General features: G+C 39.6%; 1 protein-coding gene across 1 annotated transcript in view; it reads left to right on the top strand.

Annotated features, from left to right (window-relative positions):
- Nucleotides 1-6,615, top strand: part of LOC145407669 (ionotropic receptor 93a-like) — a 44,368-nt gene extending 37,753 nt beyond the window's left edge. The window contains exons 3-5 of the mRNA XM_080278541.1: nt 543-642; nt 1,924-2,053; nt 6,469-6,615. Coding sequence (XP_080134667.1) covers nt 543-642; nt 1,924-2,053; nt 6,469-6,615 — 377 coding nt within the window. The remainder of the gene's footprint in view (nt 1-542; nt 643-1,923; nt 2,054-6,468) is intronic.
- The last annotated feature ends 6,800 nt before the right edge of the window (nt 6,616-13,415 follow it).

Raw genomic sequence — 13,415 nt, 5'->3', positions numbered from 1 at the left:
ATAATGATACTCATAATAATAATAACTAGAGCGGCACTCAGAAAGCACATACCTTCGCCAATGCTGGATCCGGACCCGTAACCGCCCCCAAATTTAAAGAATTATTTTTTAGCCTATGATCCACCCATCCACAAAATTTCATAGAAATTCATTGAGAACTTTTGGAGATATTGTGCGGTAGGATCCGGATCTGTCCCCAAACATAATCAAATGTTTCTTGGCCCAAGGCCCACCCTCCCACAAAATTTCATTGAAATTCATTGAGAACTTTTGGACATATAGTGTAAACAAACAAACAAACAAAATCCGGATCGCAACCAAAATGTAATCGATTGTTCATTGAGCCGTACCTTATCCCTCCAAAAAAATTCTGCATAATCCGCTCATAACTTTTTGAGTAATCCTGCTAACAGACAGACAGACAGACAGACAAATAAACCAACAAACCAACGCGGGGTAAAACATATACCTCCTGGCGGAGATTAATAATAATAATAATAATAATAATAATAATAATAATAATTCTACTGCTACTACTCCAGGTCGGTGTGACTTCTATGTGTCTCGCACCATCTACGTCATATCTCATCTTGGCCTTCTGGCTCAGAAAAACAGTCCACTGATTCCAGGGTTAAATATAATGTAAGTATTACATTAGCCCTTGTATGGTCAAAGGAGGCCTAGTATTCTACTTCAGCTATTCCCACCGCCAGGTAACTTGTCTGTTACACTCTGCCTCTCCTCATCTACCTCCCCGAGAGTGGGTGGGGACGGACAGGGCCACGACTTCAGGAAGGGGGCAGGGCTTAAGAGACGAGTTACCTGATGGTGAGGAGGCGGATAATGACAGACGAATTGTGTTTAACTCCACGAAACTGGCTAAGTTTTTTAAATATTTAAAGTATTCCCAGCTCTATCACAGATCAATCTTAACCCTTTCAAAAGTATGGTGATATCTTTACTGTAATCCATTTACACTAACCTGTCCCAGGTTTAAACCTTTAGTAGCTTAATTCTCGTACCTCAGTGGCAGAAAATGACAACGCTTTGGGTCTAAGTCCATTCGATAGTATCCTTCTTGACGAGCCTCTATTTTAGCATCCCTGTTCTAAATATGAAGAAATGTAACTTTATGCCAAGTTAGAGTAAGAGGAGTATAATAACAGACGATCTGTGTACAGCTCCGCGGCACTGGATTAGTTCTTCAGATCTCTACACTGTTCCCACTTCCAGCCCGGGTCAATCTAAAACGGCAGCATTATATTGATATATCTTTGCTATACCCTATTTATTCTAGCTTGGCCTAAAATTACCATCTCTTAACGTTGAATCCTGAGGTTCAACAAGAGATTAACACTAGAATATGTTGCTAGACATTGCAGAAGGAAGAAAATCATGGCCAAGTGAAAAGGGTATAGTTTTATTTTGCCACTGGCTGACAACGCTTCTCAGTTTGGGAAAGGCAATTAGGTATTTGGGTATATCCTTCATGAATTATGTTATTAATGGAGATCTTTCACAAGGGGAATAAAATCGTGAAGAAGTGGCAGCAATAAACTAACAAAAATAAAATCAGTGAAGTGAAGACGTCAGTTCCTTACGATCAACATTTCTAAATCTACCACTTAACCACTATATCACTCATGGATACTACCGCACGATTTTATTAATACTGGTTCAGTCGCCTAGTACCCAATTCGGTAATCAAGGTTATACCTAATTTCTTCATTTCGAAAAAATATTAAAAAATCGTTCAGAGTTAGCAAGCCTGGAATAAATGTAAGCCATCTTAAGTAATGGGTAACGAGGAAACCAAAACTAAAGGAAATCGATTTATAGCAAGAACTTACTGCAGATTTGTGTGTGTGTGTGTGTGTGTGTGTGTGTGTGTGTGTGTGTGTGTGTGTGTGTGTGTGTTTACAGAGCGTCGGCACTGGTTCAGTCGGGCCTCTACGACAGATGGATGAAGTTTTCACAAGGGAACGCCACCGCCTGTAACAACCTTCCCAAGATTGTCACTGTTAACACCGTCCTCTCACTCACCAGTCTGTGGGTAAGCCCATTTCTCATTCACTGGTGTACAGGTAAGTGACAGTATCCTTTCACCCGCCAGTCAGTGGTTAAGTCTTACACTCTGTAACAAAGATTTTTTTTTATTCATTTTTTTTTGTCTTGTTAGACTCAGTTTTCCACGCTGATTCCAATGGTGTATGTATTGTTTGTCTGTCTCTATATTTTTATCAACACTTGGCAATTGTTCATTTCAATTCTTGTTACCGCACACCCATGTAATGGCTAACGTATCACTAACCTCCACACACACACACACACACACACACACACACACACACACACACACACACACACACACACACACACACACACACACACACACACACACACACACACCATCTGCGTCCATGCAGAAGTTGCTGGTACAACCACTATTGCATCATGCAATAGGGATCGAGTCGGTTCATTCAACGAGTTAGTCTCACATTGCTAGTTTGGCTGGTCGACGTGTTTTTATGCTGTTCCTAAAGGTGTTTCTATTGATGAGAATGACTAGTAGACGTTCTTGCAAGCTGTCAGCTGATACATTTTGTTATGTTTGTGGAGAATATATTGGACCGAAGATGATCAAACACAATATCCACCTTGATACCAAATTTGCTCGTGCATACAAAGCACATTTGGTGTGGCAATGGACGATCAAGATAAGGACTGGGCTCCACACTACACTTGTGGTAGTTGTCGCTCTGCACTTGAAGCTTAGCGACGAGGAGCAAGAAAGAAGATGCCTTTCGCAGTTCCGAGAGTGTGGTGAGAGCCTTCAAATCACCATGACGATTGTTATTTTTGCATGATTAATATAAGTGGTGTGAAGAGCTTTAAGGGCAGAATGAACATTGTATATCCAAATTTGCATTCTTTGATCTCTCCGGTGCCTCACAACGATGGCTGGCGATTCCTGTCCCTCATGCGGACACGGAAATTGTCTCTGACCACGAGGACATCGTCGATGACGGAGGGGAAAGTGATGATGAATTGAATGTTGGAGAATGTTCCGGAGACACTCCACACTTTCCCAATCAGCAAGAACTGGATGACTTGGTCCAAGATTTAGGACGCACCAAGTCCAGTGCTAAGCTGCTAGCATCACGTCTAAGTGAATGCACCTTGTTGGATCCCAGTTGCAATTTGAGTTATAGGAATGGCCACGGCAATTTGTATCCTTCTTCATATGTTGTGAAGAAACCTTGTTGTATTATTGTTTTGATGTTAGAGGTTTGTTCCAAGCCATGGGAGTGGATTACAAGGCCTCAGAATGGCGACTTCTCACAGACAGTTCCCTGAAGAACCTAAAAGCTGTACTTTTGCATAACGCAACGAACTCCCATCTATTCCAGTTGCACATTGTGTGGAAATGAAGGAAGGCTATGAGAATGTGAAGATTTGTCTGACAAAGATCAAGTACTCACATCACATTTGGGCGGTTTGTGGGGATTTCAAAATGAGTTCATTCCTACTTGGAATGCTAGGCAGTTATACGAAGTACTTATGTTTTTTATGCTTGTGGGACAGCCGGAGCGATGCGGAACATTTTGTGAGGAAAGACTGGCCTTTTGGAAAGAGTCTTACACCCGGCTTGTGCAACGTACTGAGAGCTCCACTGATCTCCAGAGAGAAGGTATTGCTCCTGCCAATACGCATAAAACTTGGTCTTGTGAAACAATTCGTGAAAGCTGTCGACAAGGATGGCGATGCGTTTCTGCATATCCAATCAATGTTTCCCAAGTTGAGCATGGCAAAGGTGACGGCTGGCATATTCACCAGGCCACAAGTTCAAAGAATGCTTGCAAGTCATGAACTCCGGGGTAAAATGACCGATGATGAACAGCGCGCTTGGAATGCTTTTAGAGGGGTTGTGGAAGGTTCTCTTGGCAACCAGAAGAGACCAGATTCTGCACAGCTTGTCAATGACCTGATCGGTGCACTTCACCGGCTTGGGTGCAGAATGTCAATCAGAGTGCACTATCTGCATTCCCATCTTGGTTTCTTGAAATGCAACCTGGGTGCAGTCAGCGAGGAGCATGGCGAACGTTTCCACCAGGAAATTCTGGTCATGGAAACGAGACATCAGGGCAGGTGCAACGAAGCGATGATGGGCGATTACGTTTGGGGATTGCTGCGCAATTGTCATCACAGCTACAGAAGAAAGTCAAGATCAAAAGTGCATTTCTAGATACTAAATGTCCTGCATTCCTTGCGATGTTACTGTTTGCTCATTTTCTAGTTATATTCATAATATATACTCCCGGAAATATATAAATTCTTTGATATTCTCAACATTCTCGAAATGATAACGAGTTGCAGTTCTTGTCCTTGTACGATACATATGTTGTTGCATAATTCCTGTAACTCTATAACAGACTGACACAAAAACAAATAGCATATTTGGAATTTATGCACTGACACTGATCAGAAATAGCGTAAAACTCACCATAAACAAATTTTTTTTAAAGTTTGTTACACAGTGCTATTTTCACTTCTCAGTCAAAAGGTAATTCACTCACTTGTTTATGGGTATAGGAGTAAATTTATTCACCAGTCGTGAGTACTGCTGACTGGCTTGTGGATACCACAGTCATCTCAAGATTTTCTTTACAATCTTGTTCTGACTGACTCTCTCACGTTCAGGAAAACAATGATAATGTTTTCCGGCTGGCTTCACGTTCTGGCCTTAGTTTTGCCTCCACGAAAGCATTTTCTAGCTGTACTGTGACACAGGGTTAGTATGCCGAATGGATATATAAGTTTATTCCCTATGGTCTGAAACATTTGTAGTTCTTCTAGAAATGCTGGTCTGAAATCCTATAAGCATTCAGTAGCATATATATAATGACAGATCTTTTTACATAAATGTGATGATTCGAGTAATAATGCACATAGACATACCTGTACATTTTTTTTTTTTTTACAACTCAGTCGTCAGATTACCGTTATCCCTGATTACCTCTATGTCTTAGAAGGGCAGAACGCCAAACCAGCCAAAGAACCCTTGTCCTTCCTTTCAAAGAAAATTTTTTTATGTAGTTCACATACTGAAAACCTAATATACATGTAGCTTTCAAGAATAATCCATCAAGTATTGCTGACGTTACACATAAAGTAACATGCCAGACCTGATATACAGTATGTATAAAATTTGGAAACTAGGCCCTTCCATCATAAGTATGGTGTTAGGACGGCCCAGCAGAGTCGTGGTTTACTCCATCACAAAGCATCCAATGATTCCACACTTCCTGGACAGGTTCTAAGATACTCGCAAGGTCAAAAAGCTCCCATGAAAGACGCGTAACCGTATCATAGTTAATTTCCGGTTCATATGAGATGGTAAACATAAGCTATGGTCATTTTAAATGTGATTAACTGTTAACAGAAATAATTAATTAATGTAAAGCAGTACCCACCAGACAAAAAATTTTTTTTATATGTTTGCTATGGTTTAGGATGCAAGTTCATGCGGGGTGAAGTGAAGTGAGGTTAGATCATGGTACGTCTGGCCAAGTCAAGTATCCCTTTGTTTCATGTAGTGTTGCAGGTGTATATATAAGTGCGCGTCCACACGTGTACTCAAACATATGTTGGCAACACAGCTGGCAACACGCTCGGGAACATGTTTCCAGCAGTATTTGGACAGATGTATGCAAACATGTTTCGGTGCAGCTTCGAACACTCGCAGCCGAGTGATGGGATAAGTGTGTCCATACGAGGCAGCTGAGACTTCATCATGATGTTGCCAACATGAACTGGACGCTGCTGTTCCCAACATGTTTGCAGCGTGTTCGTTACTGTGTTACTTACATGTTGCCGACACATGCTTGAGCACACGTGTGGACGCGCTCTAAGATTTCCACCCTCATACCTCTATGTCATTCTGTCTGAAGGTCTAGTCTACGAAGTATTTACTGTCTCTGTTTTCAATTCCCCTGAGGTCAATTTGCATAGGCCTACATTTTTGCCACGGTAAAGTTTCTGCAGATAAATAAATGATTTAATAGGTAAATAAAAAAAATATATATTATATGACCATACACACACCCTAATCTTAAATATCAAACTCTCTAATGCAACAGTTAACGATATCCTGTCTTTAATATATGGAACAGGTGAATTCTAGAACTGTCTTCCTCTTTCTGCCTTTCTAACTCATACAAACACCTGGAAAGGAATTTATGCTGAATTACGATTTCTTTATGGTCCGATAATTTTGAAAAGGACTGGCAGCCTTGGGTTCCTTCTTTTTGCATGACAACTGGGTTACCTAATTCAGTCAAATTCCTCTATTTCGAAAAGTCTCTGCAAAGTGGGGCTTAATGATCTGCCATTGGCGATAATGCATTTATACACTGCGTCATGCAAGTACAGTGGTTAACTGTCATCATTCCCATTCTGACATTTCAGGGAATGTTTGTGGTGCTGGGGATGGGGCTCCTGTTGAGTGTGTTGGTTCTGGTGGTTGAGGCGGTGGCTGGTGGGGCCAATACCAGGTGGGGCCGCTTGTGTCAGACGACCAAGAGGACTCTCACAGCCAATCATCCTTCACCCTAAGCTCCACGTGACTGCTGTTCTACATATTTAAGCGCGACTAAAGATAGAGTCTGGAGTTACGGATTTGAAAATACATTGGCATGATTCGTGAATTCTTGCAGATATTTTTTGCACCAACTCCGAAAATTAATAAATTTAAAATTACTGCGTGGTAAACTTGCCTCTTACTTTCCTTTTCATTTTATAGACAGTAAGTGTTAGATGGTAAAATAATGTATATAATTACAATGTCTATGTTAAACTACTTATTAAAACAATTACTTTAGACTGCGGAACTTTGAAAACAAGAACGATACATGAATGTAGTTGTGGCCTTTATGCATTGTCAAGATAGCTCCTAATTCTGAACATTCTTATATTACTTTTCATGCACGATCATTAACTCTGCTGGTTGGCGCCAGCAAAGTTTAATATGCCAGCCACCATTTACCAAAGAGAAATGTTTCCTTGGCTACAGCACACCAAATATCCTTCATTCTCCCATTTGCCGCTTGTGTGACTAGTGTCTGTCAAAAGTTCAAGGCGATATTTTTAACTGTAAACAATTGTCTCTGCGGCTGTAACAATGAATTATGCACTGTTTGATGAGAGTAGGAGGAATTTTGATTTTTGTGTGATTGGAAACTGAGAGACCGACTTGTCATCACCGGGCACATAAAGACTTTGTTCTTTTAATGGTAACATTAAGTAACCTGGGAAACAATGGTTTTGTTCTTTTTAATGACAACATTGAATTGTGGTCCAACATATCTAGGAACAAAATGTACGAATAGCGAACATATGCGAATTTTATGAATCTTCTCTATCTTGCTCTCCTTATGCTGTTGCGTCAAGCCACCAAGTCTACTATAGTTAAACTTTTGTAGGTCCAGGTGTGTGGGGTATTGAAATGTGACCATTTCACAGAAGTTCATCGCTAAAGTATGTGCGAAATTGCATGGTATAAATATACATCTTGAGTAGCACGGCACTGACCAAGAGAAGTGTCAGTTTACATCCTCACCAGCACTGGGTTTAGCAGCTGCCTTGTATGTACTCATTAAAAAAAAAAAAAAACTAAATGATGAACAGTCAAGGAATGGTCCGCATTACCCACTGTTCGGAGCATTGGTGGTCGACGAAGGGTCACGAAACAGCAGCCAGACCCCACATGTCTGGTAACTGTGAATGGGAGGCAGGGTGGCCGGGGGTGGGAGGGTTTGTGGAGTTGCTCACGTCACAGTATCAATAGCCAATGGTAATTCGTCCGACGTATTCTCAAAGTGCTAAAGCGGTATGTTGTTTGTATGGTATCACACTGTTCCCTGAGTCTGTCTACATTACTGCATATATAATACATGTTTGATGTCAGTGGCATGCTTCTTTGCCTTCGTTTTGTAATGTTCGATAGCAATGATAGTTACAGAGACTGATCTTACTATTAGGAGTTCTCATGTCATTTTGTCTAAAGAAAAACGAAAAGTCTGTTACTCGCTCATATAGATTGCTTTTTAAAAATTATTATTATTACACGCTATCTCAGACCCTAAGTTTGAGATTAATAATTACCACATTAACACTGGAAATGTATATAGGAGGATACTTATAATTGGATGACAGAGGAAAATATATATATATATATATATATATATATATATATATATATATATATATATATATATATATATATATATATATATATATATATATATATATCATCATCATCATCATCATCAGCCATAACTAGTCCACTGCTGAACAAAGGCCTCCCCCAACCTTTTCCACGAATTCCTTGACTGAGCCAATCTTTGCCACGTTTTCCCTGCAAATTTCTCTGTCTTATCTCTCCATCTCCTGTCTGGCCTTTTTTCTGCAACGCTTACATTCTCTTGGTGTCCAGTCAGTAAGCCTCTTGCTCCATCGGTTATCCCTTATTCTTGCTATATGGCCTGCCCACCTCCATTTCTGTTCTTTTATAACCCCCACAATATCTTTGACTTTATTCTGCTCTCTCACCCAAGTTGATCTTTTCCTGTCTCTTAAAGATATTCCCAACATTGACCTTTCCATTGCTCTCAGAGAACGGATTGATTGATTTTCCATTGATTTTTTTAGTTTCCAGGTCTCACAACCATACGTCATAGCTGGAATTATGCATTCGTTATATACCCTTCGTTTCATACAAACTGGCAAGCTACTTTTCATAATGTTTCTAAGTTTACCGAAAGCTTTCCACCCAATTGTAATGCGTCTTTATATTTCGTTATCATGATCTTTCGTTAATTTAAGTATTTGTCCCAAGTAGTTGTACTCCTCAACTTCCTCAAGAATTTCATCGCTTATTCTGATGACGCTCTTTGGTGTTTGTGGATTAAACATTACATTAGTTTTACTTCGGTTCATCTTCAGTCCTACTTTCAGACTTTCTCTCTTCAGGTCATTTAACATTTCTTGCAATGCCTCCGCTGTTTCTGAGATTAGGTCAATGTCATCTGCAAATCTTAAATGGTTTAGCTTTTCTCCATCAATGTTCACTGCATTGTTTTCCCAGTCTAGCTTTCTGAAAATACTTTCTAGGCATGCTGTAAATAATTTTGGTGAAATTTTGATATCTGGCCGACAGGACGGAATGCATTATCAGGGAGTTGGATTGTTGCTGGGTTGTAAGGCAAATAAGGCTTTATGTGAGTGGGATCCTATAGATGAGCGATTGTTATACGCACGGTTTAAATCAAATCATGGCAACATCAGTCTGTTTGTGTGTTATGCACCTATTAATGATGCACTCGATGAAAGGAAAGACACATTTTATGAAAAGTTGCAAGAAGGAGTAGGAAGGGTACCTAGACATGATGTTTTGATCTGCGTTGGAGACTTTAATGCAGTAATGGGCTGTTCAAATGAGGGATTTGAGGCATGTATGGGCAAGATGGGAGTTGGTAGTAGGATGAGTGAAAACGGAGTGAGGTTTGGAAGCTTCTGTCTAGCAAATGACTTAGTCATCGGGGGCACACTCTTTCAGCATTGCAATATACACAAGACAACTTGGGTGTCGCCGTTTGGAAAATATAAAAATCAGATTGATCACATCGCTATCAGTAGGAGGCATAGAAGTTCTCTGCTAGATGTTCATGTTAAACGGGGAGCGGATATTGGTAGTGACCATCAACTCAGCATTGCAAAAATAAGGTTTAAACTTAAAAACCAGAAGAAGGAAAAATCTGGTGTTGGTAGATACGATATTGTTAAGCTTAGAAGGGAAGGAGAAGAAAAGGAGGAATTCAGATTAGAATGCAGAAATAGGTTTTTGGTGTTGGAAACGTTGGAAGAGCGGGAGAGAAGTGTAGATGAGATGTGGGAGGATGTGAACAAAGTTTTGCATGAGACTGCTGAATGTACGATTGGAAGGAGACATAGATTCAGGAGAAAGAAATGGATATCAGAGGAAACGTGGGATATGATAAAAAAGAGAGGTGAGGCTAAATTGAGGAGTGAGATGCAATGCGTTGATGAACGAGAGATTGAATTAGCAAGAGCTGTGTACTGGAGTTTGAATTCAGAAGTAAGAAGGTTAGCTAGGAGAGATAAAAGAAGATGTGTGGATGAAAAGGTTGCAGAGACTGAAATCTTAATAAACAAAAATGATGGACAGAGTCAAAGAATAGCATATGAATCGATTAGAGAACTGAGTGGTAATGCAGGTAAACGCAAGGAAATACCAGTTAGAGACAGGGAAGGAAATTTATTGACCAAAGATGGAGATATTAAAAATAGATGGAAAGAGCATTTTGAGACAGTTCTTAATAGACCAATACCACCAGAAGAGGATATACCGTCTGCTCAGGAAGATTTAAATATAAAAACAGGAGAGTTGAGGCTTGCAGAAGTGGAGAAAGCAGTAAAACAGTTAAAGAATAATAAGGCACCAGGGAAGGATGGTTTATTTCCGGAAATGTATAGTGTGGAGGGGGATAGATTAATAATGATCTTGACCAAGCTATTCAATAAGATATGGGTGACGGGGTTACTACCATCAGTTTGGAAGAATGGTGTAATTGTTAAAGTTCCGAAGAAGGGAGACCTGAGTGAATGTGGTAATTGGAGGGGAATCTCTTTGTCACCGATAGCTTTGAAAGTTTTCAGTAGAGTGTTGTTAAATAGGTTAGAGCCGGTGGTTGAGGGTATTCTGAGGGATGAACAGGCTGGTTTTAGAAAGGGACGTGGTTGCAATGATCAGATCTTTATAGTTAGGGATTTGATGCAGCAAGTTAATGAAATGAGAGTACCGTTAAGTCTTTGTTTTGTTGATTTTGAAAAGGCTTTTGATAGTGTTTCGAGAGAGACTATGGGGAAGATCATGAGACATTATGGAATACCAGAGGAGTTTGTGAGGGTCATTATGAACATGCATGAGGACACATTTTGTAAAGTGATGGTTGATGGTTGTCTGAGTGATTCGTTTGAAGTCAAGTCCGGAGTAATTCAAGGTGGTGTTCTATCGCCTTTACTGTTTATATTGGTCATTGATTACATTATGAAACGCGTTGGAACAGAAACCGGTGCAGGTATACTTTGGGGAGAGAACAGGAAACTTTTGGATTTAGATTATGCAGATGATATAGTTTTGATTTGTGATGGACCAGAAGAGATGCAGAGAGTGTTGGACTGTTTGGTGTGTGAAGGTCGCAAGGTGGGTTTGGTTATTAATTGTGGAAAAACTGAAATAATCAATATGAATATGGAAAATGCGCAGGAATGTGTTATTGGAGGTATGGTTGTAAAGCAAGTTGATAGGTTTAAATATTTAGGTACTTATTTAGCCAAAGATGGTTCTTTGAACTTTGAATTCGAGGAAAGGTTAAAGAAGGCTAATTAGGCAATGGGAATGCTTAAAAATATTTGGAATAACAATTTTTCTGTGCATACAAAAATCAAACTTTATAAGGTAATGGTTAGGAGTATCTTAATTTATGGACACGAGTCTTGGTACAGCACAGTGGCTATGGAAAATAAATTCTTGGTGTTTGAAAACAAAGCACTTAGAAGAATATTAGGAGTTAAGTGGCGGGAAAGGATACCAAATAGTAGAATTAGAGAAATAATGGGAGTGCAGCCGGTCGATGAATATGTTAGGTTCTCACGATGGAAGTGGCTAGGGCATGTGTATAGGAGACAGGGAATAGTACGAGGTACACCAAGGTGGGTGGCACTTGGTAGGAGAGGTAGAGGAAGGCCAAAAGAGACGTGGGTGAGGACAATGAGACGGGAAGCTGGAGATGAGTGTTGGGGAGATCTTGAGGAGTTAGCACAAGATAGGATGTGGTGGTGTGAGTTCATCGAGGCCCTATGCATCCCCGAGGGTGCCACAGGAAATGATTGATTGATTGATTGATTGAAATTTTATCTCCCTGACCCACGCCCTTCTCAATCTGAATTTTTTCTGAGTCCTTATGTAATTTAACTGTAGCGGTTCCCTGGTTTATTATATTCTATAGTTTTCTCAATTAGCTGGTTCATTGTATGTAGATGATCAATGGTCGAATACCCGCTTCAGAATCCTGCCTGTTCACAAGGTTGCCTTTCCTCCAAAATTGTTGTTATTCTGTTCGTAAGGACTTTAGTGAAGAGTTTGTAAATGACTGATAATAAGCTAATGGGTCGATAGTTACTAAGATCTTTCGAGTCACCTTTTTTGTAGAGTAAAATAACAATTGCTTTACACCATGTTCTGGGAATTTTCTTCTGTTTTGTGCAGTGGGTAAATAAGTGAGCAAGCCTATTTTGTAATTCTACACCGGCATCCAAAAGTAAATCTGTTACTAATCCATCTTCTCCGGGAGCCTTCCCTCTTTTCATATTTTTAAGACAAATATTTGCTTCGTCTGGTGTTACCTCAGGTATTTCACTTGTGTCAACTGAAAAGTTAGCTATTGGTACTACTGTCTTTGATGCATACAGTTCTTTGTAAAATTCTTCAACTCTCTTCACCATCTTATCTCTGCATTTAATGATTTCACCGTTTTTTTTCTTTCAGTGATGTCATTTGTTGCTTTCCTAGTGCCATTTTGCTTCGGACCTGTCTCAGACTTTTTCCATTAATGATGGTTTCTTTGATATGATCTATGTTTCTCTTTCTTTTTTCTTCTCTTTGTCTTTTGTTGATAAGCTTATTTAATTCTGCTCGTTCTATTTCGTCTTTCTTTGTCTTTAATTCCATTTCCTTTCGTTTTTTCATAAGCTCGAGTGTCTTTTCTGAATACTTCTTGGCTTTGGTTGTATTAGGTTTTCCTGCTACCTCTGCTGACTCTCTTAGCACTTCTGTTAGTCTGTCATTCATCTCATAAATGTCACATTCAGCATTACTTAGAGCCTGAAATCTGTTCCTTATTTCCAACTGAAAGGCTGCTTTGTTTTCGTTTACCGTACTAATATTGGGCATATCTTTTTATATTTAATAGTCTTCTTTCTTTCATTTCTGAAATTGAATCTGGCTGTAGAACCCACCATTCTATGATCACTACCTATATTTACTTTGTTGATAACTGTGACATTTGTGATCGTGTTATTCTTATCTGTTATAATGAAGTCGATTTCATTCTTTGTTTCTCCGTTTGGGCTTCTCCAGGTCCACTTTCTTCCTGTTCTTTTGTGGAAGAATGTGTTCATTATTCTCATGTTAAACATTTCAGCAAAATTTACCAGCATTTCTCCTCTTTCATTCCTTTGTCCTATTCCAAATTTTCCCATATATGCTTCTCCATTTATCAGCTTCCCAACTTTTGCATTGAAGTCTCCCATAAGTATAGTATATGTTGTCTTTT

The sequence above is a fragment of the Coenobita brevimanus genome, chromosome 8 (assembly GCF_032717465.1).
Source record: "Coenobita brevimanus isolate Jiangsu-jjx chromosome 8, ASM3271746v2, whole genome shotgun sequence".
Taxonomy (NCBI): domain Eukaryota; kingdom Metazoa; phylum Arthropoda; class Malacostraca; order Decapoda; family Coenobitidae; genus Coenobita; species Coenobita brevimanus.
Note: the sequence above shows the minus strand (reverse complement) of the source record. Positions and strands in the feature narration are given on the sequence as shown.